This window comes from Anopheles nili, chromosome 2 (genome assembly GCF_943737925.1).
Source record: "Anopheles nili chromosome 2, idAnoNiliSN_F5_01, whole genome shotgun sequence".
Taxonomy (NCBI): Eukaryota; Metazoa; Arthropoda; class Insecta; order Diptera; family Culicidae; genus Anopheles; species Anopheles nili.
This window is the reverse complement of record NC_071291.1, coordinates 43,206,422-43,233,351: the sequence shown is the minus strand read 5'-3', so window position 1 is coordinate 43,233,351 and position 26,930 is coordinate 43,206,422. Positions and strand designations below refer to the sequence as shown.

The 26,930-nt window shown below is 48.3% G+C and overlaps 3 protein-coding genes across 5 annotated transcripts; all 3 read right to left on the bottom strand.

Annotated features, from left to right (window-relative positions):
• Positions 1–51: 51 nt before the first annotated feature.
• On the bottom strand, positions 52–19,517 carry LOC128720602 (uncharacterized protein CG45076). Of its 3 annotated transcripts, XM_053814279.1 has the most exons (10): positions 19,328–19,517; positions 12,946–12,975; positions 11,880–12,251; positions 10,941–11,056; positions 10,644–10,795; positions 9,735–9,791; positions 8,663–8,824; positions 2,100–2,295; positions 1,790–2,006; positions 52–1,709 (listed from the first exon to the last, which is right to left on the bottom strand). In XM_053814279.1, exons 1-10 carry the CDS (start codon positions 19,409–19,411, stop codon positions 1,059–1,061), a joined length of 2,037 nt encoding a protein of 678 aa, XP_053670254.1. In that variant the 5' UTR covers positions 19,412–19,517; the 3' UTR covers positions 52–1,058. The 3 variants fall into 3 exon arrangements, with proteins under 3 accessions (XP_053670254.1, XP_053670255.1, XP_053670256.1); XM_053814280.1 differs by lacking the exons at positions 8,663–8,824; positions 9,735–9,791 and having other exon boundaries at positions 56–1,709; positions 2,100–2,298; XM_053814281.1 differs by lacking the exons at positions 8,663–8,824; positions 9,735–9,791 and having other exon boundaries at positions 57–1,709; positions 2,100–2,298; positions 11,925–12,251.
• On the bottom strand, positions 13,770–14,958 carry LOC128720603 (protein anoxia up-regulated). The gene has a single exon (XM_053814282.1). It carries the CDS (start codon positions 14,549–14,551, stop codon positions 14,198–14,200), a length of 354 nt encoding a protein of 117 aa, XP_053670257.1. The 5' UTR covers positions 14,552–14,958; the 3' UTR covers positions 13,770–14,197.
• A 4,331-nt stretch (positions 19,518–23,848) lies between the features above and the next one.
• LOC128720844 (uncharacterized) lies at positions 23,849–24,920 on the bottom strand. Its single transcript, XM_053814543.1, has 3 exons — positions 24,826–24,920; positions 24,099–24,545; positions 23,849–24,014 (listed from the first exon to the last, which is right to left on the bottom strand). Exons 1-3 carry the CDS (start codon positions 24,900–24,902, stop codon positions 23,849–23,851), a joined length of 690 nt encoding a protein of 229 aa, XP_053670518.1. The 5' UTR covers positions 24,903–24,920.
• Between the last annotated feature and the right edge of the window lie 2,010 nt (positions 24,921–26,930).

The window sequence follows — 26,930 nt, the reverse complement described above, 5'->3', positions numbered from 1 at the left end:
AAGTGGACGCGGGGTTTAATGTTGGCGATGATAGAATTGAACAAGTACAAGCCATTTCTTTTCCATTGATTTTCTAATCTTATTTACACGTTTATTTACTGTCTTATCGATCGGAATCGATTGTGCGGGTTGTAACTTAACGATCAACAAGAACGTGTAAGAGTAACGTAAAGAAAACGAGTAGTAGACACAGTTTGAGAACGTTTCGGGAAACGGGGGAAAAAAAGACACATTCTCTTAGTTTACTCTTGTGTACGTACGCTAAGTTCAAGGATGAAACAAGAGGTGCAATAAAGAAGTAAAGCGTGTAGAGTAAAAAATGTGCAAATGTACCACTGGTATAATTTCGTTATTTGCTTCTGCGGCGGGAAAGCGTTTTGGGTGGCTTTTCGCCGTCCTAACTCTAATCCCTAACCATCGATTCGTGTGTTTGTGTGCGTTGTGCACTCGGGTGAGTACAATAGGAAACGATTGTTTTGCAAACCCCGCTTCTTAACAAAGCTCTCGATGCCGCGGGAAAATGGAAGATCATCAAAACAGAAGAGATAATCGAGCTTGCCCGTCCGAATTCTACCCAATATAGACTTTCGCTCCGTTCGCTATATCAATCGAATCGGTTCGGTGCGCGAATCCCTTCCCACCAACAGCTGGGATATCCTCGGTTTCCCTGGCAACGGTGCCTTATAAGAGTAACGGCGTCTCAAAGGCGACTAAGAAAGGCAGTGTAGGCGTTTGCTAAGCGACGTGGGCTTGTTTTTTTTTTCGAAATGCAGTGCTCTCGCGAACCGGCAGCGTTCCCGGTCTCTGTACTCGTCTAAAACGTGACAGGCGCCTTTACGCAGGCGCCCACGTGGGACTAGATAAAGTGTTGCGTTTTCGTTCGATTTGATCCGGGCGGTTGAAGAGTGAATAAAAAGGGAGTGGGCCAATTCTTGCCGTTCGTCTCGGGTGGTGCCGCTAAAATGCTAGCTAATATCCTAACAGTAACTCGTGAAGAGAAAGCCCTAGTTAGTCCTTAGTTCTAGTGGTTAAGCGTAAGGACGCGTGAACTCGTCCTTTCACTCGGCGGCAGCAGGACTCTCCTCAGTCTTGCTCTCCTCGGGTGCCACCGTCTCCTCTGCCACCGGGGCTGCCTCAGCCGCCGGCTCACCCTCGGCCACCACCGCAGCCGGCTCTCCCTCAGCCGCCGGTGCCGTTTCACCCTCAGCCGCCGGTGCACCCGTCTCCTCGAGCTTAGCCGCCTGGCGCTTCAGCAGCTCTTCGTCCGACTGCGCGATCGCCTTCAACTCCGCGATCTCCTTCGCCAGCTCCTCGTTGTTCTCCTCGATGGCTTGCTTTTCGAGTTCGTTCAACCGCGCCAGCTCGTCCTCGCGCACCTTTTGCGCCTCCGTGATGCGGCTCTGCTCTTCTTCGGCCGATTTACGGGCCGCTTCTTCTTCAGCCGCCTTACGGGCGGCTTCCTCTTCGGCCGCCTTTTGGGCTGCCTCCTCAGCCGCCTTACGGGCGGCTTCCTCTTCCGCAGCCTTGCGAGCCGCCTCTTCGGCTTCCTTACGCTTGCGCTCTTCCTCTTCCTTGCGCTTGCGTTCTTCCTCTTCCTTGCGCTTCTTCTCTTCCTCTTCCTTGCGTTTCTTCTCTTCCGCGTCCTTCTTCTTCTTTTCCTCTTCGTCCTTCTTCTTCTTTTCGGCGGCCTTCTTCTTCTTCTCTTCGGCCTATAGATAGAAAAAAGTGACATGAGGTTCACTGAGGTTGATGAGAGATCCTGACCACAGGACTCAACCGCTAGAAATACCTTCTTGGCTTCCTCGGCAAGACGGGCCTCCTCGGCAATACGAGCCTCCTCCGCCAACCGGGCCTCCTCAGCCAACCGAGCTTCCTCGGCCACGCGGGCTTCCTCAGCCAACCGCTCTTCCTCGATGCGCTGACGTTCGGCTTCCTCAGCGGCCAGGCGAGCTTCTTCCTCCTTGCGCGCTTGCTCCTCCAAACGGAGCTTCTCTCGCTCGGCGGCTCTAAACGATGGAGCGACAACAAGCAAACGCGTCACGCAAACGGTCACGTGGTTGGTCACGCTGACAAGCGAACACGTGGGTGCCTTAACTTACGCTTCCTCCTTCTTTTTGGCCTCCTCCAGCAGCTTCAGACGCTCCTTCTCTAGGTTGATCGGTTCGTAGCGCACCTTGTTCAGCTCGGCAACACGGTCAATCTTCTCCAGCTTGTCCTTCAGCTTGGGATCAGATGGGTCGTCGTACAGCTTCGGGTTGTTGAATTTGCGCGTCGGGCGAACTGGATTTAATTTGCCTACTGTTGAGTTTCGTTTCCCCCGCGGCCAGAGAAGGTTGAAGGGCACAGAGGACGAACGGGCGAAGGACGCAGGACGCAGGGCGCAAGGGATGTGGTTGGCATCGATTTGCAGGATGTTGCCATCGGGTGCGGAGTGGAGCGGGTACAAGATTGGCAGGAATCATTGGCGGAAACGGTGACGAGAGAAGAAGAGATATATCTACAGTCAGGGATATGGTTCTACAAGCGCGTAATTCTGCGGATGAGTAGCCTCTCAGCTGGAGTGGGGATAGTTGCTCGTTTTACTCTGTCTTTTTTTTCGGTTCTTCACCTCCCATTCCCAGCGAAGAAAGCAGCGTGGCGATGAAGCGAAGGAACCCCCACAGAAGAGGACGGAACACCAGAGGGAACCCTTTCGGGGTGTTGTCCCTTTTTTTTTAGGGTGACGTCTTTCCCGGTGTTCCCAAAAGCGGTAGGACGAGTTGACGAGATGATGGACGAAACGGCACAATGAAGGGACAAAGTACAATCGGAAAGACAGAGAGATAGAGGAGAGGTCGTGATAAAGGCAACATGCATCAGGAAAGGGTGAGTTCTTTCATAAAAAAACCACTTGCAATCGCGTCATGCAAGTCACCGACGTGTCACGTGTTCCGTGCCGGTTTGAGGTGCCACATGTACCCAAGATTTGACCCTTTTTCGATTTGTACAGACTGCAGGGACAGGTCGTTCCCGTCGTCATCCCATATCCTTTCCCAACCGGCCCATTCGTCCCACGTCCCGGGGGAGTTTTTGAGCTGCATTAGTCAAGCCACTTCCCGTGCATCCAGCAAAGCGTCACATGCGTCAATATTAGGAAGGAACACTCCAGAATTTGCCAGCTCGTAAGCTCGTTTTAAAACCGAAACCAACCAACGCTAGGGTAGGCCCGGGGTCTACTTACTTTGATTAGCTGTTAGCACATGGTCGGGGGCTTTTTTGGGGAGGTCACGTTCGGGTGATGGCTCGCGATTGGGGACGTATTGCTCCCGCCCAGATGCAGAGATATCGAGCCGCCGTTCGAGTTGGAGTTTTGGAGAGAGACAGAGCCATTTTAGAGATAGGTTTTTGTTCTTCTTCTTTTGTTTTTTTAGTGGAGACAGTTGCGCGCGAAGGACGAGAGTTTTCCCCCATGCGTGAGCCACTTTGAGGCTCACGGAGAGAAAGGACATCGTTGTCGCAAGGATATACGGTAAATGATTGTAACAAAACCAAAGTAAAAAAGGACGAAAATGTGCGAAGAATAGGAACTAATGCTTAACGGGTTGGAATGTGCTCGGAATTCTTCACATATTTTACAAAACGCTCAAAAGCATCAAATTTACGAGCCCGTTACTCACAAAAACAAACGTAACGGGAATTGTAAAAAAAAACTTGAAAGATAAAAAAACATGGCGTCGCGGAGAAATACGAGAAAAGTGTTGCGTAGTTGCGCGAAAAGTTGTTAAGAGTAGAGGAAAACAACAACTGCTACCGTATTTACACGTAGGAAGGTTGTGGAAGGTTTTAGCAGAAACTACATTGAGGCTACAAAAAGAAAGAGAGAAAGAGATAGAAACGTAAGGAGAAAGTTGATCGTTTTAAAGCAGCATAGAAAGGGTGGAAAGGTGGAAACTCACGCCAGTACAGAAGGCGCCACAGTGCTATCCTACGTTAGAACGGTTATATTTCGGAAGGCACTCGCTCAGCTCAGCCAGCTCGGAAGGTAAGGACAAAATAAACGCAATAAGAAAGGCCCACCGCAAACGGCACTTCGTTGTTCACATGATAGCGTGTATCTTCTTCGATGGAAAAAAGGCATTTCATTTACATAATGTCGAAAGAGAAACTTAATTCGCCGCACTCCGGTTACCCTACGTGCGTGCGTGCTTGATTATTGTCTAAAACTAACGAAAACGACCGTTGTGGTTTAAAATAAATAACCCCTGCCACGTACATACATCCGGTGAGTAAATCGGTGCTACCTGTTGTAGAATGTAAATATATAATGATTCAACAGTAAATATATACCCTGCGCTTCTCGCTAATGGAACATGAGTTGAATGAAAGTAAAAGTACAACGTATCGAGCTCACAGTGAGTAGTTTTAAAAAAAATTTCCCGTTCGTAGTTTTCACAGCTGGTTTTCTTCTCTGCTTTCATCATACATCTCCTGCAACCTGACAGCATCCTAATGGCTTCCACTAATCAGTGACGGTTTGGGAAATTGGGATTTTTGTTCAGATAATATAGAAATAAAAACATAACTAACCGACACGTTACTACTCAAGGCTGATCTAGAGCAATGCTTGGGGCTTATGTTTAATTTCGCAAAGCAAAACTAAGCACAGCGGTTCAACCAAATGCCGCTGATAGCTCGGAAGGAACGACAGGGAACGATTGTCGCCCTTGGCTGCAAATCTTATTAAACCGTGTCGGGATTCTAGCTAGTGGTTGGTGGTGTGTTCGACGTGTTTGATAAAAAAAATGGTTCGTTTCTGTTTCGCTAAACACACCTCGGCGCCCTTCGAAAGCAAAGAAGCGTGACGCGTGAAGCAACGCCACCCTGGCGGGCGACCCTTTAAGAACCCTGCATTTTTTAAGCGGCCAGATTAACGTCACTGCTGTAGATGCCCTTTTTGTCACCGAGCTTGGATTTGCGCGTTTCGGTTTTGGTTTCCGTTTCCTTAACTGCAGTTACTGCAAGGTGCATTTGCGTGCGGTTCGCGGAGCAGAGCGAAGGCATGCGCGCGCGGGCACAGGCGGTATTAGTGTCGGTTTTTTTTGACAGGACGAAGAACAAAAAAGAAAGTTGGAAAAGAGTAGAAAAAAAGAAAATAAATCAGGGGAGGGAAGAGAAAGAAATTTAAATTAAAATCAACAACAACAACACGCACACATACGATCAGTAGGGTACGACGAGCAAGGATTTGGTCTATTCCCACGACACAAAACCATTCCCCGAGAAGGCGACACAAACACACCGAAATGGTGACGAAATGAAACGAATCGTGTGGGTGTTTGATTTGTGGGTGTTGAATTCTAAGTGTGAAGACCGTTGGAAGCTGCGGGCAGAATTTGCGCCATGTGGCCGATGAATCAACATCACCAACAGATGAGGTGGAGTATATTTTTGCGAGAGTTTACTCATATTCGGGGCGTACAGCTCGCCGACAGGTGTGCATGAGATGGTGCCGATCATGCCAGTTAAAACAGAACCTCACGCGACTGACTGTTACACAATAGGACACAAAATGGTTCCATGAGAACGAGGCGCATGGCGAACGTTTACATTAATCACGATGATCGCCAACGATCGCTACTTACGACGCATCGAGAAAAGGAAGAAACCCCGGGTGAACTTTGGATGGGGAAAGGACAATCTTAGATGCTGCGATAGTTCAGCCAAACAAATTTGCCGTTGTACATTTTGCGCTGGTTTGGATTGAGCATATTGTGGTAGGTGCGCGTGTGCGTCGGATAGAGCTGCTGTCGGTAGAGGTTGTTCTTAATTTTTACTACATGTTCATGTGGGAGCGAACATTTGGTGCCATGAGGGGAGTATTTTCCAAAACAAAAATAACCGATTCCCCACGTTTGGTCGTGTTGCGAATAGTTTACATTTACGAGAATCGCAGGGAAGAAGAAAAAAAAGAGAAACGCATTAGAACGGTTGCAAGAAATGGAACACGAAGAGAGGACACACACGCGGGACAAAATGGCTGACATCGTGAGGTGTCTCATTTTCTCGGGGAAAATACGAGGACCAAATTGTGTGTTAGAGAGGGAGCCAGCTCATCGTTTGATCGAGCACAGTAAGGGGGAAAAAATGGAAAAAAATACCAATTGATGCAACACACATATGGCATGATCGCTCAAAATGGCCGATAACACTCCAAAATGACAGTGACGACATAGACGAGTTTAGTGGTTCGTTGTGCCTTAGTAGTGTGTTGCCTACATTACTGTTGCCTGCCTGCCTGCCTTTGCCGTACTGTCTGTAGTGTGCGTGTGAAACTAGTGGTCGATTTCCGGTGGTTCTGTCAGCGCCGGCGTTTGTTCCGGTTCTGATAGAGCATCAGCGTACGCTTTGCGTTTCCTATGAGCCTCGAGATCAGAAGCTTTCTTCGGTAGCCTGCTATAGCTGTGCGGATGCGCCGAGCATTGCGAGGCGGGATTAAAAAACAAATTCAAAACACGGAAAAGCAGCGCCAAAAGTAAACGGTAAAAGAGCAGAAGAAACAAACCCAAGTCAGTATCAGATCTGGCAGTGAGCGTGCGCGGCTTGGTGTGCGGAAGGATTCCGAGAGGAGCGCGAGCCTTTTTTTATCAGCCGAAGGAAGCGCTAGAGGGCGCCACCGAGCGGTTTAGGAAGCTCGCGCGACTCTCGGCGCAACAAGAAACAGGAACAATCGCATTACTTGTACTCCTCGAGTGCCTCTTTGGCGGCTCGCATCATCGATCGCTGGACCCGCTTGTGGAGCTTCCGTTGGACATTCGCAAGGACTGTGGTAATGTGGTTGTAGTAGTGGTGGTGGTCATGGTAGTGGTTGTTGTTGGTGGCGGGATTTTGCAGGACGATGTTCGTTTGCCATTTGTAAAGGACGAATAACAACATACGGAAGTTTAATGTTTGCAAACAATTGAACAATTCAAAATTACCATGTGCCAAAATGTTACAAATTGTTTGGTGTTTTTGTGTTGTTTCAGCTTTTTCGTTATATATTTATTATCTGACTCGGGAGATTGTCCGTATAAAAAAGTGTAACATAAATGATTTTCAAGTCACAACTTCTAGTGATTAGCAAAATAGTACGTGCGGTATGGGGACGCGGTTTTGTTATGCTCACAAATTATAAGGAGCCACCACGAATGGGGTTACGATCACGATCACGAAACAAAAGGTTAACACAGACGAAAGAGACGCTTCGCTTGTTTTACCGATATGGCTAGCGCGATACTGGTGGTGTGTTGGAGGAGTAGAAGGATCTAGCTTAAGGGTACTCGTGAAGGAACTCCTTAAACTCATCCGGTACCTTGTACGCATGCTTCAGATAGTACTTTTCGAGATATTTCTTAATTTTCGTGTTTACTACGAAGAGAGAGTAGAAAGAAAGATAGAGACAGTAGCTGGTGTGTGACGAAATGGCGGTTGTCGGTTCGTTCTTTGAGAGGGTGCAAAATGGGCGAGTTTTCTCTTTTTCAAATTCTCAAATCGTGCGTCTCTTGCGCGGCAAGTGTCCGCGTGTCCTGGTCGTTAGTTCGATGCGGCCCGGAAACGGAACCACGTGGTTTTAATAGATACGGTACGAGTAGTACGAGGTGATGGGATAGGCGAAGTACCTAACTATGACCGCCGGTGCAGTGCTATAACGGCAGCGTTCTGATGTATGGTTGTAGAAATGAAACATAATAAGGAGAGATAGAGAGAGAAAGAGATAAAGAGGAGGAGAGAAAGAAAAAGAGAAACGAAGAGATATAAAATGTGTGGCTACAACTAACAAACATGGGGTGGATGTGGCAGACAAGGATCCTTAGCGCAGGTTACACACCGAACATGACGCTCAACCTTACGTGCAAAGGTCAAAGGGCGCTGCTGCGACAAACCAACCTGGCGGGTTAGTTCAAACCGGGCATTGTAGTATACGAAACCAACCAAGTTAAACACTGAGCTACCCTTAACGGGTGGTGAGAGAAAGAAAAGTAGGCATTTTTTGGCCAGGGCGATGGACACAACCTGCTTGCCAACGGAAACGGTTAAATATGAAGCACAAATGCGCGCAACGAAACCATGCAACGCTCAGCACGGGCGGAATCCAACAATTGCCACCATTTTGGTCCTTCCGGTGGAGAACGAACATTCATGCAATCATCACTAGAAGTGTTGCGCTTTGAAAATCATCCATTTTCTGGGTGGAGAACATGTTTTTGGGGTGATCGGGTGTTTGCTTGCATCTGAGTGGCACAATTTTTAGGGTTTCTCTGTTTCTCCCTTTGGGGGTTCGGGATAGTGGGAATGGTGACAGGGAGTGACGAGTAGTGAGCCGTTTCGGTTGCAGGCGATTGTCCGACAGTTACTGTACTGCTAGGTAGTTCCGGTTACGGTGGATTCAAGGTGTCTAGCTGTCAAGGTGTGAGGATTTACGAGGGACAATGGACACCGGTGTCATCGTCGAGCTGATCCCGCCAGGAGGACGGCGAAGGCTCGGGACAGGTGAACAGGGGTGTCGATGGTGTCGGTGGTGAAAGTGGTGAAAATGGTGATGATGGTGGTGGTGGTGTTTGCTGCCTTTGAGCGTCGTCCGTCACCCGCACCGCGCGGGCCTTACACTGTTTGTCCTGCTTGCGCCGGACCCGTTCCCTCTTACCTTCCTCCACATCGGCCTTGGCCTGGGTGCGGTTGGATTTATAGTACGACATGACGTTCACATCCTTGCCGACCCGGGCGGTATCGTAGTTATAGATACGAGGCTTGCTTTTCGGGTAGGCCTGCGAGCCAATGATGCGCGTACTGGCCAAGTGGTTCTTGCCTACACACCGACCGGTAACCGGTTCGAGTATCGTGATTCCGACGCAACAGTGGTGCGAGGAAGAGAAAGAGAGAGAGAGAGAAAGAGAGATAGATAGAAAGAGAGACAGAGTAGGTATCCAACAGAGAAAAAGGGAGACAAACAGAGAAAAAGGGAGAGAGAGAATATGTAAGAGACAAAAGTGAGACATTCAGGACAAGAAGACGAATGGAGCTTTGTTTTCCAATAATTTGCTGACAAGATTCGACGTCTTAAGAACACGCCGCAACGTGATAGTGTTTGAAAACAGATGTTTACTCTTAAAACTTCAGACAGTTGAAAATGGTAATAAAATAGATAAATGAAAATATAAAAAAATTGCATAACACTAATGAGCACAGAACAAATTTTAGAAGCACCATAAAGGCAAAAGAGGAGCAAACAGAACGGTAAATAAATAATAAACAATGCGCATTCAAGAACTGGACACACAAATTGAACTGGCAAAGATAAGGTGGCTCAACCGTGGTGATGATGAGCAAATAGAAAAAGAAAGAAAGAACAGAAAGGATTGCACATTCCAGAGACGATAACATAAAACCAAGAATTGCTGGCTCGGCACGAATGCGTGGAAAGATGTGCCCCGAGCCATACGCATGCCATTTGTCATCTCCACTAGGAGCTTTTCAGTGTGGTTTTCATGTTTTCCGATGCGGTTAACACAAACATGGCGTCACAGTTCGAGCGGCACCATTTTGGCTGCGTACGGTACGAGCCATATTGACAGCCCACTTATGTCACGCGTTGTTATGACAGTTCCACTATATACTAAACAGATATTCTTCCCACTGTAATGGGATCTTTCAAAATGGTGTCGCTTCACACGATTCGTTCAGTCACATACAGTCAGGCACATACGGTTAATACTAACCCTCCTCGTCGACGTAGTACGTATAGCGCCACAAGATGTCATCCAACAGCACGTATTCTTAGGGTTTTTCGTTTTACGGTAAATCAATTGTTCGAAATCCGATCCCCGTGAGAGCCCCGTGGTTCACAAACCCCGAAAGTGTTCCCATAAAACACAGAATCATAATAACACGTCACACACGCCCACACAAAAACACACGAAAAGCACACAAACCGATCAAAGAGCAAGAAAACACAGCAGATGATGCCCCGAAATAGCGCCCCACATCGCAGTCGTCACGGTGCAGCGGTATTAGTGGTCCAGACCAGACCAAGCGGTAAAAGCGTATAGATACATTCGCAGCAGAAGAGAAAAAAGCAGAGAAAATTATCTTGATCAGTAAAATGACACACAAACGCAACGAGCACACCTGCAAACAAATAATAAAAGAGAGCAAATCTATTTGGCAGATAAAATAGGGAAACGAAGATGAAAACGAAGATGACGAATGGGGTTGTAATCGGACAAATAAAACCAGGACGCAAAAGGAAAGAGTGAAAGAGCGAGTGCGTGAAATGCCATGTTTTTTTTGCCTCTCGTGTGATCTAAAAATTCGGTTCGGGTTTTTTCCCACTTCTATATCCAAAATGGTCAGCTGCTAAGGCGTAATGGATTGCGCAAGCCATAATGGCTAATAATGGCTGGGAAATTCGTTGGTGGGAAAAGCAGCACTAATTGATTTGTTTGGAAAAGCCAAGAATTGGTGGAGGATATAGAGATTTGATTTTTTTTTCGTATGATCTTCTATATACATCAAGAAGGATCGTTCTTCGGGATGTGATGGATTCATGGGAGAAGGACATGGAAGACATATGGCTCGGGCGGGTGAGATAGGGTGGGACTGATATCGGTGGTGGTGATATCGCTTACCGACATAGCGCGATGCCGGCGAATGGTATCTGGCCATGGCCTCGATGTCGTTGCGCACGCTGCGAATCGGATCGGTGATGTGGCTCTTCACGTAGGTGTCGCTGTTGAGACGGTTGTGGGTGGAGAACGGATCGTACACCCACTTCTTGGGGCTGCTCATGAAGTGCAGACAGGATGTGAGAGAGACGGAGAGAGAATGAAGTGAAAGAAATCGAATGAAAAAATGAACTCAACGGACGATTATTAGCACGCATTGGGAAACAGCGCGTGATAGCAAGGGGTCCTGCTCATACGTACTTGGGTTCTGGAGCGGCTTGAGCGACCGGGGCCATCAGGCGGGGCACGGGATCGTTCAGCTGGCGCAGCAACAGTGCGGTCGAGTTGCGGATGTCACGCTTCTCATCCTCAAATTCCTGCAGCGCACACCATTCAGCAAACCGGAAAAGGAAGCAACCGTTAGTGCGGAAAACCCGAAGAAGGTGGGCGACCAACGCAATGCTTTGCGGCACAACCGCCAATGAGTGCGAGCTGGTTATTTAGCTGATAATTTACATTTTGGTGGCATGGAGTTTTTTTGCGTTTTTCTTTTCATATGTTTTATTCGAATAAACAGCACCTGGCTGGATTTGCAAGCGACTGCAGAGCGAACGGACAACCAATGAGCAGGGGTGGAGGAGCGGGGCTAACTAATGACAAAACCAAACACTACACGGCAAGGGATGGGTTTTGTACACAATCACTGAGATTCTTTTTTTTTTCGAATACGAAACCCCCATGTTAATGCGAACCGATGGAGGCGCCCAGTACTTGATCGCAAAAATGGCTGCGTGCGTTTGGTTATGAGCCTAGCCAAGGTAAGCACACAGACATACACACACACACACAAGCAGCACGTTGGGCGAACTGTAGTGACTTGCGGAAGTGGGTCAAGGTCATGTGAGCTGCTCCCGTACCACTACGCCGTGTCCACGTGTGCACGTGTTTGGGCGTGGGTTATGTTCTGGGATGCATTGGGTGGGTGGGTTTTTGTTTGCTTGTTTTTCCTGGTAGTGCCTGGTAGTAGTGGTCCCACACAAAGGGTAGTGGGAAAAAGAAGAAATGCACACGCTAGGCGGTGGCGATGGTAGTACATTACTGTGAGTGTATGGTTGGCGGGTATGTTTGCTTTGATATTCGTTTGTTTGCGTTTGGGCCTGCTGTTGTTGTCACTGCTGCTGTACGGTGTCGGCTGCTTACCAGGTAGGAGGGCGAGTTGTAATACTGCTCTAGGGCACTACTTACAGGGCTAGCGCGATATTTACGTTCAATGCGATCGAATTCTTTGTTGATGATCGACGGCCGCAGGTACGGCGATCGGATCGTGACAATCCGGGCCGGTGAGACGATGACACGGGCCGGTGAGCGGATCGCGCGCACGGTGCGAACGGGTGAACCGAGCACGCGGACCGGCGATCCGAGCACGCGGACCGGTGAACCGTACACGCGCATCGGTGAAACCGTGACACGTGGCGGTGACGTGACGATTCGCGTCACTGGAACGAGCCGTTTGTGCGCCACGTACGGCATCGGTGTGCGGTACGTCGTGGTCGTGGTCGTGATCGTGTTGAACTGGCGTCGTGGTGGATGAACAATCGCATGGTGGATGGGTGGGTGGGTGGTGGTGAAGGAGGAGGAACAGTGTCCCCGAAAGGGTGTAGTTTTTTATTTGGCAAACCGTGTGTGTCGGTGGGTGGGATGAACCGGTGAAATTTACACATTTTTATACACAGTAAAAACACGTTCAGGTTCGGGAAAGAAGGACATCGGATGGGGTGGGGTTGATGGAAGAAGAAATACAATGGGAGCAAGAAAAGAACGGATAACGAATTAGACACGAGAACGTCTATTATATACACAAACGACGAGCCAGGATGGGTGGCATGACGTGAGGCCTCTCAAAAGAGTCAAGCTAGCTGTTTCGGCTGCAAAATTGTCATCAATACTGTCGTTCATATTTCGTTCGGTTTGCCAGCACATCAGCCGCCCATCCGACTTGCGCAACGGGTGCATGAACAAGTTTCCTCGCTAAGGATCGATCTACTGTACACGTGAAACCATGACGGAGCTACCGGAAAAGGTGCAAGTGTGCGAAAGTGTGCGTGATGTTGCTTATACACAGTTGATTCGATTTGTGGCTTTTAAATACGGTTTTTTTCCTAGTTCTTTTTACACGCGACACTAGACGCTTCGCAAATGATCCAACAGGCGAGAGAAAGGTGCACGGTTCCCGTAGCGAACCGGAGCAGATCTGCGCAGTACTTACCCGTGGTACTCCGGAGTAGCGCAGTGGAGTCTGTTAGGGAAAAGAAGTGGAAGAACACATTATTCGCAACCTGTTGGTCGAACGCAAAGTTTCCGCAGGAATGGAATGTATCGGTATAGAGAGGCGAAGAAGGGTGGAAATCACGCAGATAGGACGACAGTGAGCAGGTATGAAAGAGAGAAGAGAGTGAAAAATGGAACCTGTGGATTGCTCCAACAGGTAGTGTTTTTGTTTTTTTTTGTTTTCTTGGAATAGGAAACAGCTACGCAATAAGGTATTGCAAACGAAGGGAACAACGACGAAACACATCGGACGGCACAATAGCTCAAACAAACACACAAACACACGCGCACGAGCACTCTGCAAGGAGAGCTTGAGAAGAAGAACGGTATGTTCAAAGTGACGCGCAAGGCTGCGTTGACAGTTAGTACAGTGGAACATCGTGACAGCGGCAATACTGGCTGCGTACGTTTTGTGCTTGTTAGTAGATGCCCGAGGACTACTGGGATGATTAAAAACGGATGGTTGTGATTATGATTGAGCGAAAATAGGCGTGACAGGACAGGAAGCGCGTGAAGGAAGTCAATTTACAGTTCGTCATTTCGCATTCTGTCCCATTGATACATTGTTGCTCGCAGCTAAATAACTAGAGACCGATCAACACTGCGTTCCACTGTACTAAAACTATCTAATCAGAGCCAGCCCACTTCAGATCAATGGCTACCGCTTGCCCATCGCATCTTGTTTCCGTGTGTACGTGTGTTCGTGTGTTTGTGTGTGCTTCTGCCAACGAATAGGATGACAAAACAACAACACAGTGCGGTTTGTGATGGGACAAGAATTGCTTCTTGATCCTCACGATTTTGTTGGTTTTTTTATTGAACTCGAACATTAGCAATCACATGGTTCGTTCGGGATTATTGTTCACAAATGGTTTGTTCGGTGTTTGGATTTCGCCATATGCATAAGTACATACAAACAAAAAAAAGTACAAGGTGTAATGGGTGAGAGGGTAAGGTTTAGAGGGTTAGTAGCTACCCACCAACTGGCGGTTCGCACGCGTGTCCGCGCGTTTACACTCTACAGGATACAGCGTGTTCACGTCACCGCTTTCCCGCGCGGGAAAGCTACCGGCGTTGGTGAGACTTTGACACTCCACAGCAGTAAGAAGGGCTAGATAAACGTCGGTGTTAGTAGCATCGTGTGACATCGAAGGCGAATGCTCAAAAGAAAGAGTCCCCGAGGGTACGGCCTAGACGCGGTACGAGTAGTGCCGGTAGGTGGTACCATGCGGCAAACGACCGGAAGTAGTCGAGCTGTAGCTGTAACCGCCCGGACCGCTGCCAGCGGTCGAGGTGCGCTCCGTACTGTACGAGTAGCCGCCTGGACCTCCGCGGTTGTTCCGCTCCGTGGTCGACGTGTACGAGGACGAGGAGGTGGACGGGCGCGAGTACGGATCGGATGAGTTGGATGACTCGGTGACGGTCTTGTAGGTCTTCGAGTACGTGTAGGACTCATCGCGACGCGGCGTCGACGTCTCGACGGTCGTATAGCGCGGTGTCTGCGAAATGCGTTCGGGTGAGTTTTGGTTGTTTTTTTTGGTCATTTTTCTTCCGGAGGCTCTTTGGCATTTTTTTTGTTTGATCAGCGCGTATATTACACGCTTCGCATTTGTTTTTTTGGTACGGATAGAGGAGTGGAGTAAGGGAAGGAAGGGAACGAGACACAAGGGCGAAGGACGGTACTCAAAAGCCTGCCCCGTAGGTGTGTAAGCTAAGCGCAATCGTGTGTAAAAAACCTTCAACTTCCGATCGGTCAAAGACTAACCGACGGAAGCTGAAACAAAGTTCGAAAAATATCGCCACCTCAGCTCATCGCTTTCCTAACATCATGCCCCTTCCGGTGGTCGTTGTAGTCGTCAACGATAGATACAAAGCGAAGGATCAGGTGGTTCGGTCGAAGTTCGTTTCGCGCTACGCTAATACTGTGCAACTGTCAAACTAACGGCTAACGGCTAACAGCTAACGGTGGCGCCCTCTAGCGGCGATGGTAGGTACGCGCGTAACCAGGCTCGAAAAAGATCACGTGCCGACGGCCCTCCTTGAGTGGAGCCGTCCCATGTACCCGGCGAAGCAGCGTGTCGATGTTGTCCGCATCCGTTACGTGGCCAGTGGCCCGGTTGTACTCACGCCGGTGCAGCTCGTGAGCGATGCGCTGCCGATTCAGATCTCGGGGTGATCGGTAGTCCTCGATCGGACGAGCTAGGATGCGCGGATCAGGCTCGATGCCCTCGCGGTTGATCGCGTCCAGTATGGAGACACGTTCTTGCTTGCGAGGTTGCCGTTTGCCGTACGCGGTCACCGGATCCGGTATCAAGCTGGGCCGTGGCACAAATGGCACCTTCTCCCAGTCGACCCCACGTCTCTGGAAGAACAGAAGCGCACGTGGATTGGCGAACGGAGTTTGGCCGAGCTGGTCTCTCGCATTGTGGGACGCTGGGGTGGTTGGTTTTTATCGCACGGGGATTAGTAGAGGATTCCGGTTTGTTAGCTGCAGTGGCAATGGAAATGCTCTTCTAGTGCTTCGTTCTCGCTAACTCGCGGAACCGACAAACGTTCAAACATCCCGAGGCACCAGGTCTGTGCAAAAAACAAACGCACTAATGCTCGGTTGTTCAGAGAGATGGAGATCAAAAAGGCAATAGGCTCTAAGCAGTCATAAATGAACGGTTACCCGACCGGAATCGACCCCTTTTAGCTCGTTGAAACGATATCAGATAGCTTTTGAATATTGTTTCGGGGCACAAACATATGGAACAAAAGAGGTTCCTCCAAGAACGAACCCCCTTTGACCAGTTCGGTGACAATTTTTGCGATGGCGCACAAAACGCCAAACGGTTCTCATCCCTTCCGCACGGTTCAGGGATGTGAAGCTTATTTTTGAAACCCCTCACGAATCGCACGACCGTGAGAAACGTTTCGTGATTTCGCCGTTGGCACGTCCCGTGTGCCGTGCACGTTAGCGTGCTAAAAATAGCATTCTCGCAGGTCGAAAGTCTACAGCACACGGAGTTGCTCCCCCGGTCCGTGGACTTGTCCTGGCACGACACAAACGTCCGCTGCGAGTCTGGCAAAACCCAAAACAGCACTTGATTGAACGGGTGGTGACGGATTTTTTCCTGTTCTTCGTTGATTTTCCTCCGAGTTCGTACACACCAAAGTAAGCTCCACATAGCCGTGGGCAACCAAACCACCCTTCCCAGCGGCAATCGCCTCGAGCGCTAGTCTGCCCTTGCGTTTTGTAACATATTTTTAGTTCAACGGAACGCGTGCAAGTGGGCGCGTGTGTGTTTGCAGCAGCACATTTTCGCTTCAGCAAAACACGCTTCCTTCGCACAATGCCGCACGAAAATATATACTGCAGCTGGTTTAGAGTCGTCAAAATTTTTGGAAGAAAAGAGAAAGAGCAAACCATCGCGCTCGCATGAGCTCGCACACGATTGAAAAGCCGAAAGTAAAGCTGTAGCATTCGGTGGAGTGTTTTTGTCACGAAAATACCAACCACTGACGTACAGCACGCAGCCATTTTGGTGGCCCCGTTCTGGCGCCCCGTTGGCGCACAATTATGTCATAATTTGGAGCAGCCGCGGGATCGGGATCAACCGTTACAGGCTATATTTAGGCGGTTCTCTTTCTCATCGCTCTTCTTCGCCGCGCATTTGCTTTTTCCCGCGCGTCATACTCTCGGCGAACTGATCCGCCCTAGTGGCAGCCATTGAACCTGACCCTGCCACGCAGCCATTTTTCAAACCTGTTCCTCTTTGATGCGTCAAAGCAGGCGCCTTCTATGTAAAATGGCGCCAAACCACACTCCCGCCGAGCCCAGTTTCGCCAGGTTTGTGCGCATTTATTGCGTTCACATTAACTAGCTTCCTCTCTGTTTTGTGTGTTTATCTCGTACGAGGCGGTATGCAAAACCACCTCGTGTCAACCGACGAACCTTTCAGCCAGATCGAAGTAAATATAGATCTTTAACCGCGCTTGCTCGACCGCACCGTCTCCGCGCTTTCGTTGGCTCGTGTGCAGGGGCTCGAATTTACAAAAACAAAGCGATCACGGGTACTGAGTTCCGGCTTCGCTTACAAGCGATCACGCTTGTGGGGTGGGGATTATAAAATCCGGATTAAATAAGGATCCCAGCGCCGGATGGCGTAACCCGGGCGAGGAAATGTTTGCGTTCGTGCTGGGCACACTTGTTTAGCTTGCCCCCGTTCGAAGGGAAGCTAATTTACGACGCGTTGTGGCAGTTTTAATACCCGGGAAGACATTACGACGGCAAAACGTGGCCCGCAATCCTGTCTGGCAGTAGCGCCACCTGAATGGGAACCGTTATAATACAAAAAAAAAGAAAATTTCTCTCCTAACTACTCTCGTCTCTACGTCTCACTCTGTTTGAGTAAGACGTGCGTGATTGAGCTCATGAAATTCTTCACCGAGAATGCGATGTCGTCTGCGAAGGTGCGATATTTTTCAAACGTGTCTCAATTTCTCGACAGGCGATGCGTTTTGGTGCTTCGGAAGCAACACTTCGTTTCTGATGCAATTGCAAGTAGGATATAGCAAGCAGTGTGTCCGTATAATCGCAGCACGAGTTCGCTGCATGGGGTCAAAGTATGATCCGTCGTGTGGTTGAACAAAAATTAAAAAAAAAAAACAAATACAAACAACAAAATACAAAAAGAAAACCATCGTAGGAACCGCTATAAACATCGGTATTTCTAGTGGAAAGAGCTGTACAAATATGGGACAAGTCGAGCGACACAACATATACACACGGGGTGATTCAAAGTAACATCCAATTAGGGAACAAATGTACAACGAACAATCGATTACTGGCGTGGTTTTATACACGCGTTTTGTAATGTTTGTTTTTTTTTCTGGGAGGTTTTGTTTTTGATTCTTGTGTGTTTAAAGGCCCAACCGATGCCTGCGATGTCAGTCAATCGGTCAGAATCGATCCAGAGTAGCCAGGCTGTCGATTTTTGTACGGTGGTGTGGTTTTTGAAATTTAGCACGCCCTTTAATTCCGCGATTGTGATAGAAAAAGGACTCAGGGGGGGGGGGGGGGGGGGGTCTCCATTTTGGCCTAGTTCTATTTGGCGGTTTTTCTTCTTTCATTATTTCTTCATTTTGCTTGTGTTCGTTTGTCTGATGCAATTTAGAATCGACAGATGGAGGTGATGTGATGTGATTAGGTAGCAAGGATAAAAAAGGGACACGCGTTCCGTACGATCGGTTAGCGACTTTGTTCGAACACGTCGGACATACACATACACACGCACGCACACACGAGGGGACGTGGGCAGATGGAAAGATAGCAGAAGAAGAAGCGGGACAGGCTGGTTTTCCTTTCCATTTTTTTTCTCGCTTCGGAAAGCTGTTCTCAGAATTTCGTCAAAAAGGCAAGCACCCCCACACGTACACCCGCACATACACAACGCCAGACAAAAAAGAGGAAGGAAAAAACACTCCTCCTGTGTGGCGCAATTGTGCTTGTGTGGTAACGATCAGGGAGACGGTCTCGCCATCGGTCTGGCTGATTTTTGGGATGCTATTTTTGGGCGTTCCTTTCCGTTCCAATCACACTCACATCCACACACACACACATACACACAGCCACACACACACACACTGAGCATCGGGAAGAAATCGTTATAGCAGTCAAAGCCCGCGATCACGTCTCGATAAGATCGTGTTTGCCTTCCGAATCGTGCAGAGTCCATTCACATTGATTTACGCGAGCTTAGCCACTAGAGATCGCCTTATCGTTTGATATCAATATTTTAATTTTGAGCGCTTCACTAACACTGTTTAGGTTTTTTTTTGAGTTTAAAAAACTATGATGAAATTTGCGTAATAGTCTGGATTCGCACGGCACTTCCTTGAAAGTTCACTAGTTTACGCGGATCGTTACACAACTCGCGGGTGCACAAACGGGTTGCACCGGAAAGACTGTGGTAGGGGTTGCTGGAGGGAATTTCCTGTCCCTTTCCAAACCTGTCCCTATTTTTCCTTCTACATATTCCACCCACAGACAACTGACCGTCCAGTGCGTGCAGTGTGTGCTGCGAGTTCCGAGCGGTACTTGTTCGTGCGGGTATGCTGGGGTGTGCATGTGCGCGCGTGTGTGTGTGTGTGCTTTTAGTAGGAAAAAGGACCTCCTGAGTTTTACAGCGCGAAAGGAGAGCAATAGAGAGAAGAAAAAGGATCGGGCTGGGGACGATGAAGAGAGCCACCGTTCTTGGGAAAGGAACGGAAGCTGGGAAAACAGGTGATAAGGAGAGGGGACGGGGTGGCAGGAAATCGGAAAATTCGGTGCTTACCGTCACGGTGTACGAGGAAATCGTGGGGCGGGTGTAGCTCGAGCCAACCCGACGGGTGGAGTAGAAGTCACTTTCGTAAACCATGCTGCTGGCTGGTTGTTTTTTTTTTGCGAGTTACTGTTGTTGCTGTCGATTCCGATTCAGCTCTCACTCCACACTTAGTGCCGCTCTAGTCTAAGTAGCACTTGCTGCGCCGCCGGTCGAAATGATTCTGAGCCGTGGCCGGACGTCGCTGGCGAATGAAGTATCCATCCGTGCTCGGGCGTGTTCGGGTTCGCGTCGTGCTGAGCTTGCGCGCCGGACGCGATCACTCGATCTGTCCTCACGTCAGACAGGGACGGCACTAATGGAGGCTGGATACTCACCGCTGTATCCCGATTCGACGCGTATGACGTCATGCCTGTGGGTTGGTGCGCGGTTTTGCGTGGGGGATGAAAATTATCTGACCACTCGTTCGTGTGTGTGTGTGTGGAAGGTAATTCATGCGATATTTTGCGAGCAGCAGCCATTGAGAATGCAGCCGCGTAAGGGAAGAAGTCCTTGAGGGAGAGCACCCACTGCGCCGCCGTTGGGAGGCAAACACATGACCCGTTTCGAATTCAACCCAACCACGGGGCCCTGTTCACATAATGTGACGAAAAGGAAGGACACGTCTTGCTCGCGTGTGGATTTATTTTTTGTTTTCCTTAGTACCTTAGCGCTTGCTGAGGGGAAAAAGGAAAAAGAGGCGAAAAGCGAAGAAAGCCAACCTAGTTAGCGTGAGAAAAGATCACGCGTATTTGCGGTGGGATGGGCGCTGGCACAGTGGGGGAAAGCGGGAATCACGTTCGAACACCACCGTGCCAAGGACGAAGAAGGCGCGAAGGTGCCCGCCATGAGACGTTTGGTTCGTTTTCGATATTTAGTGGCTGCATTTCATTCACCTCTAACCGTCACCTGTCAGTCGTCCTTCCCAGCATGCCATGACGAACGTGTGGTTGCGATTTTCTCCAAATACAAAACCCCAACGCCTGCTTGCTTCAGTGTCTTTTTTTTCGCTTTTTTTTCCTCTTCCTCGAACGGCTATTTGCGTCAGGGTGGGTGGAGGAACACATTTTGCACACGATCGTCGGCACGAGAGAAAATGTGCAGCTCTGGTAGAATGTGTGCAAAAAAGAAGCATTTGAATGTAACCCACTGAAACACTGAATGCGATTGGCGCAAAACCGACGGCCAACGTCCGGTGCGTGTGTAATAAATATTCTCCTCTTTCGAGCGCATCGTCTCAGGGCGCATCGACCCAAAACTCGCCGGTGGGGTTGCATTGGTGTATTATAAACAAATTCAACCATCACGCCTGGCAATGTTGGGTGGGGAAAGGTTTTCTCCTCTAGGGAAATCGAATCGAATATGTTTGGGTGAAAGATATTTTCAGATATCAGCGTCATTAAATTTGCGCAGGATGGAATCGATGGTGTGCGGAAAGTACTAAGCGAATGTTATCTGTTTTGAAAGACGTTCATTTATTGCCTTTTCTTTGGTGGCCATAAACTGTACATAGATTGGCATTTTTTTTTAAATTTTCGCTCACATTACATAAAGCGATTCACAAGAAAAACAAACATTTCGCGATCGTTCACATATGATTTATGCTTTGCATATCTATCTGTTTTTATTTACCAACATGAAATCCTCCGAACAGATCGTTTCAGTACAAATGACGGTGCCTTCATGCAAAAGCATGCCAGATCCGTAGCATTTCTATCATCATGCTTCGTTAACTGGAATAGAGGACGCTGGTGGAGTTTCATTCCATCGCAAAACAACCCCTGCGTTGCGGCGCAGAAATGACCACAAGATACGCCGTGGACGCCGGTTCGCAACACCTTCGCTTGAACGGAGAGTTCTAAATTTAGCTAACACCACCAGCGCACAAATTGGAACACCTAGCTCCAAAAAAGAAAACATCCCACGACGTTGCCCCGATGGAACCGCACCACAATCGCGGCTTCGAAAATCGTATTTTCGCCACAAACCGAGAGCGAAGAAATGCTTAATTCACCTGATTCATCCTCCATCGTGGGGATGGCAAAGAAAAAACGAGGGAACCGGAAAGGCAACGAGAGCAAGTTTGTTTTCATTTTCCCGAATTTTCCGGGCCCCCTGCCCCAGTCAACCTTCTTTGTTTAGTGTCGTGTGTCGTCCACGACCTCGAGAATTACATCCAGCGCCCGAACGGCCGGTGCCACTTTGCGTCGCGAGGAATTGCGCATTGGACACATACCGTGGTCGTCGTGAGTGGCGCTTGAATCACGCACCCTAAAATATATATCTACCCTTCCACAACCGGCTGAGGAATGCACGGCGCGAAGGTGAGCCGTGAGATATTTCGGGCGAGTGCAAACGATTATTGCGGCGTGCATTTAACGATCGAATGGAGGCGCATGGTGGCCCACTCGGTGCAAACTGAGCCTTGGCGATGTGCTTGGGTATTCGGTGGGAAAAATGAATCAGAAACACTATGACATGGTCGAAATTCGTCTTGTTTCTTGGCGAAAAAAAATGTGTACGATTTTTTATTAGACAAACGACACGGTTGTAATACACACATCTGGTTGCCTTCACGAAGCTGCATCTGGTCTGTGTTTGAATGACGCATAAGTGGGTGAGGAAATGAGGTTAGGGTTTTTCGAAGTTTAAATAATCTGTAGGAAATAATGAAGGAAATTTTCTCAATAACTCTCTTAAATAGCTCTATTTTTCGAAGATTTCAGCCCGTCATCTGTTTCTGTGTCACTCATTTGTAAGATATGTTTCATAGCCATCCATTTGCAAATTACCTATCTAAAACATCATTTCCCTTTTTGGTTTCGCTCAAAAGCACATTCTCAAATTGCGGAAACGACCCCCGAGATGCCAACGAACGCCATGAAACAAAGCAACAGCTGCCGTTCTGTTGCGATTAGTTGTCACCAAAGTGCCGATCTTCGACCCGCTTGCAAATAAGCGGAAACGGAGCCCTCTAAGGATAGGACGGTTAAATTTAGGCCCAACACTCACACGCAACACCCACCCCACAATGCCAACATCAGACGATAGCGGTGAAAGCGCGCGAGTCACGATCAAAGCATCCAAGCAGGCCGTACCACCTGCGAGCGTCTCGAGATGCCCATCCATGTCAGCATGAGCAACCACTATCGAGCGAAGCATTCGTCAGAAGTGCTCGAAAAAATGGCGCAACCTCCAACCACGCGCCTCACTGTCACTGCCAGGCAGGGGCTTGTTTTGTGTTGGTGCTTTATTTGCGGGTTTCGATTTTCCGATCGCCATGTTTCGTTGTTCCGCATCCGCCCCGAGTGATCGATAAACAATGATGTTGTTACAACCGATCGGTGGGACCGGGTTTTGTTGATTTTGTTTTAAAAATACCCACCCATAGCGCACTTGGCCACGATCGTGTATTTCGATAGAACAACTGGGTAGCGAGCGTATTGCGGAATGTTTGATTGGCTCGCGAAATCGCGTTCTCGCGTTTGTTCATCGGCCACATTTAGACGGTGACATCGTGAGCTAATGTTCTTTTTGAGCTATCGAGCTACAATCGAAGTGTGGCGTTTTTATGAGGAATTTTCCCGTACGATGGAAAGAGCAAACGAAACGTCGCCTTTCAGCGCTTCCAGCACCCGTCGTGGTCGAGATTGGGAAGGTCACCCTTCGGTAATAGGAGTTCGTTTAGATTGGCCCAAAACACTACCCAGCAATCGCCAAGGGCTGACCTTGAGCCGTTTCGAGATGTTGCCAGTGGAGGCGAACCTGCTGCGATGCTGGCAGCGAAAGTCGCAGTAAACAGACGTTAGGTGTGGGTGTCTAAACGAAACACAACGCAACCGACAGCACACCGTCACCCTGAAGGGCCGGCGTTGTGGCGTCGGTGTCGGTCTTTATTCAGTGAACTCGCAGTTTCAATGTCGTACAGATTATTTACAACGATTCCCAACAACTGGGAACGATCATAGAACCCGGGAGAAACTCCACGTTGCGAGCGGCACGGTGCCAAAGGAATGCAAGGCATAAAAAAAATACGAACGAGAATAATATTAGCTTACGTACAAAATTGATCCCCTTGTGTGTTTAGCTAAGATGTAAGATTCTTTTTTTTTTCATGTGTGTTTCTTTTTTGCTGTCGTATATTGTATCCTCCTTTCGCCGGTCTTGGTTGTCCGTTTCAAAGCTAATTGATCTTTCTACCAGGGTCAGGAGTATAGCGTGCATGCTTCTGGATGTTTGTTTGGTGTTACGATTCCCTCCCAAAGTGAACCGTGTATCGTAGCGATTTTTCTCAGTTGGCTCAACCAAAAGGACAGTAATTGAAACTCGAACTTTTCATCCTTATGAACGCTTCATTCTACGTCTGAAATGGTTGTGATTGTCAGCTGGAGTCTTCACCCGTGTCGCTACAAATCGCTACCAAGCACGATGTCTCACTGTGAGCTGGACTCGCAACACCAAACTTTAACGCCCGAGGAAAGCACGGAACGACATCTAGTTTCCGATCGGGAACATCTTCTTGAACAGCTTCAGCGTAGACTGACGATCTAGCGGGCAGGTCGAGTACATCTCATCGCACGATCGAGCCGTTTGCGCTTTGCCATTCTTGATCGCTTCTTTAATTGCCGTCCCGTCAAGCATGTAGTCAACGATCGAGTTCCTGATGCGGATGAAAAGAACACAAACACACATACGTTTGCACGGTTTTTTAAGGCTTATGTCGGCACGTGACGTGTATACTCACTCGGAAAGGGCTAGAATCATGTGCTCGACCTGATCAGCTGTGCCAACTTGTGCGTGATAGTCGGACGAACGAAGGTAGCTGCAGACGGCTTTCTGCATACATGCGCCGGAATCGATGTTGTTCTGCGCCAGATAGTCATCCACCTTGTTCATCAGGTCGGAAATACCGGTTGGGTCGCTGTCTGCGCTTCTGTAGTGACCTGAGCTACCATATCCACCGCCAATCACGTTGACCAGCTTCGGTAGCAGCAGCAAAGCACCGATACCGACCAACGTGCCTAGTACGACACCTCCCAGATCGATCTTAAGCGGGGTATAGGTGCCAAGACCGGAGCTGGAGTAACCGTAGCCGTTCACGCCTCCATAACCCGTAGTGAGGCCTAGCCGTTGGCTACGGTCACTGGCGGTTTCTGAGGCGAAGCTGTCGTTCTGTCGACGCCAAGGGTTGCTGTAGAGAACGGAAAAGTACGTCAAGTCTCAATTTGTCTTTTTTGAACGAACGAAGTATCGGCGTCTCTATTTCACTAGACATCTGGACGTCTAAAAACTTGAGCAGGATGTGTCGTAGACCAACATAAGACCCCTGGATCTTGTTTAATATTCACCGGTAGATCTTGAGTATTTACTCAAGAACCTTGCAGTTGCTCCGAAAGATTGTATAACACTTGTCGTATAACACTTTAGCACTTGGACCGTTCAATCTCTTCTACGGGTACTTCGCTACTCACCTTTGGGCCGCCACACATTGAAAACCGATCGTTGCCAACACGAAAACGGACACAAAATAGGCTGCACGGGATTGCATGGTGGGTTTGAGGTTTGTTTTTGGGGTTTGTCCAGCTAAACTCAGCTCGAATCCGGACTGTTTCTAAGAGCCACCTGTCACTGAATGCTGCGTTCGCACTGCAATGAATCCTTCTGTCCGGGGAAACACCCATTTATACCAAAGCTCACTGGCGGGTCCTGTCTCTCCGGAGCCGACAGCCTTCTGCGAGCCACAACAATGCATAATAGAATTGCCGGCAAGTGCTTTCCGTCATCCCTTCCGCCTGTGCGAACCAAAGCCGGCAAACTTGGTCGGAATGAAGTCCATCAAAGCGGAGGAAACAACACAACAACCGAGCCTGGTTCACGACCTTTTCGTATCGCTGGGCAGAGCCCAACCGCACCACGTCAGCAAAAACAAAGTCCCATCAGCAAAGAAGCATCGTCTGCGCGTTGTTTCCTGGCAAACTAGAGACGCCAAACTCGCCCGTACCCATTGAAAAGATGCGCCCTGTTGCGTGAAATGTTGTTTCATTCATGCGCCACCGATTGTTGCGCACAGTTCTTCGGGTAGGTGCCACGTGGGGCGCATTTGGTTGCCACTTAATGGTCCGAACAGTGGTGCAGACCTCGAGGGAAAACCTGTGGAACGTTTAATGCGGAATTATGAACGTCGTTACCGCGATTAAACGTGAGCACAGTGAAGGAGGTTGACATTTTCCGTAGGAGGGAGTTTCTTGGTAGGGTGGCGTTGATAATTTCCCTCCTCATTTTTCACCCTTTCGAGGTTTCGTTCGCGTTGCGCAAGACGACAGTCGAAAGCGAGAGACGCCACCCGGTGTTGTGACAATCGGGAACAATTTTTCACTTTCCGTGTACGAATTGTGCTCTCCCTTTCGACGGGAGGTGGATTTGAGCGGGCAGGATTGGGGAAAAATTCGTGCAGCTCAAGGTTACGCCTTACACACTTTCCTCAAGTGAGTTGCGTTGGATGATTCATTTAGAACAGCAGCAACAACGAGTTCATGTAATGCTGCAGTTGACGAAAATAATAGACTGGAATTTTATTTCATTCCTTCACATTTCACATGGATTAGTTCATTTGGTTACTGAATTACACACAGATTTCTTTGGACCTGTCTGTAGCAATTATCAACAATTTAAATGTTCAATTTTGTTTTCCAAAATCAATTTAAAGCCCTTTCGAGTGCATAAGTAGTAGTAATAATATCTATATTTTAAAATTGATTAGTTCATATAAATGTGAAGATCACATTGATTCTGGTTTACATAATATCTTAACCTTAACACAATAGGAATGACATGTTTTGTACTATGATGATAATTGGTGGATAAACAATCAATGAAATAACTAAGAATTCAAACATTTTGCTCTGACTTTTTTTTAAATATCATCTAAGATTTAGAAAGAACTATCCACCCTCTTATTTTTAAAAATTTTTTATCAAATTTCTTCACAAAGATAGCAAGCTTTTTGCACATTTCTAGCATCCCATCAAAAGCATACACGAACAAGTCTGTCTTCGGCTGCAAGACGAACGTAAGCAAACACAATGGCAACTGCAGCGTGCAAAGCTCGACAAACAGAATTGCATCATTTGCCGTTGCTGATGAGCTCCAACCGGTGACATAATGGCCACATGTGTGTTAAACGTGGCGCCTGCCATTCCTCGCTAGGTTGCCTTTAATTTCCATCGCCAAATTATTCACGGTCCATGAAATTTTCTCTCATCGTACTTGCTTACAGTCGCGGACTAATCGCGTTGACGCATCGGTTGACTTTGAATCAATGCACGAGGTACGTGAGTGTGTACATGCGTAAGGACGATGAGGAAGAAAAGGAGAGAAAGGATCGTTGGGGGATATTAGTTAGAACACAAGGAAAAGAAAGAAAGTTTTAACCATGCTATAGATTTTGCCGTGTTCTTTGTAAATCAACCAACCTTAAAATCAGCAGTGTCGGGATCTCATTTGTCTTAAAGAAAGCAACAAAAAAGGGGCTTCTTTGACAAACGAAACATGATTGTAAAATGATTGTCAATTTAGT

Coding starts and splice junctions, on each gene's coding strand:
- LOC128720603 (XM_053814282.1), bottom strand. CDS start 14,551: ATGACCAAAAAAAACAACCAAAACTCACCCGAACGCATTTCGCAGACA.
- LOC128720602 (XM_053814279.1), bottom strand. CDS start 19,411: ATGGTTTACGAAAGTGACTTCTACTCCACCCGTCGGGTTGGCTCGAGC. Junction 12,976..19,327: donor TTTCCTCGTACACCGTGACG/GTAAGCACCGAA, acceptor TTTCCCTAACAG/ACTCCACTGCGCTACTCCGG. Junction 9,792..10,643: donor GCCGGCATCGCGCTATGTCG/GTAAGCGATATC, acceptor AAAAACCCTAAG/AATACGTGCTGTTGGATGAC.
- LOC128720844 (XM_053814543.1), bottom strand. CDS start 24,902: ATGCAATCCCGTGCAGCCTATTTTGTGTCCGTTTTCGTGTTGGCAACG. Junction 24,546..24,825: donor CAATGTGTGGCGGCCCAAAG/GTGAGTAGCGAA, acceptor CGTTCTCTACAG/CAACCCTTGGCGTCGACAGA. Junction 24,015..24,098: donor ATGATTCTAGCCCTTTCCGA/GTGAGTATACAC, acceptor CATCCGCATCAG/GAACTCGATCGTTGACTACA.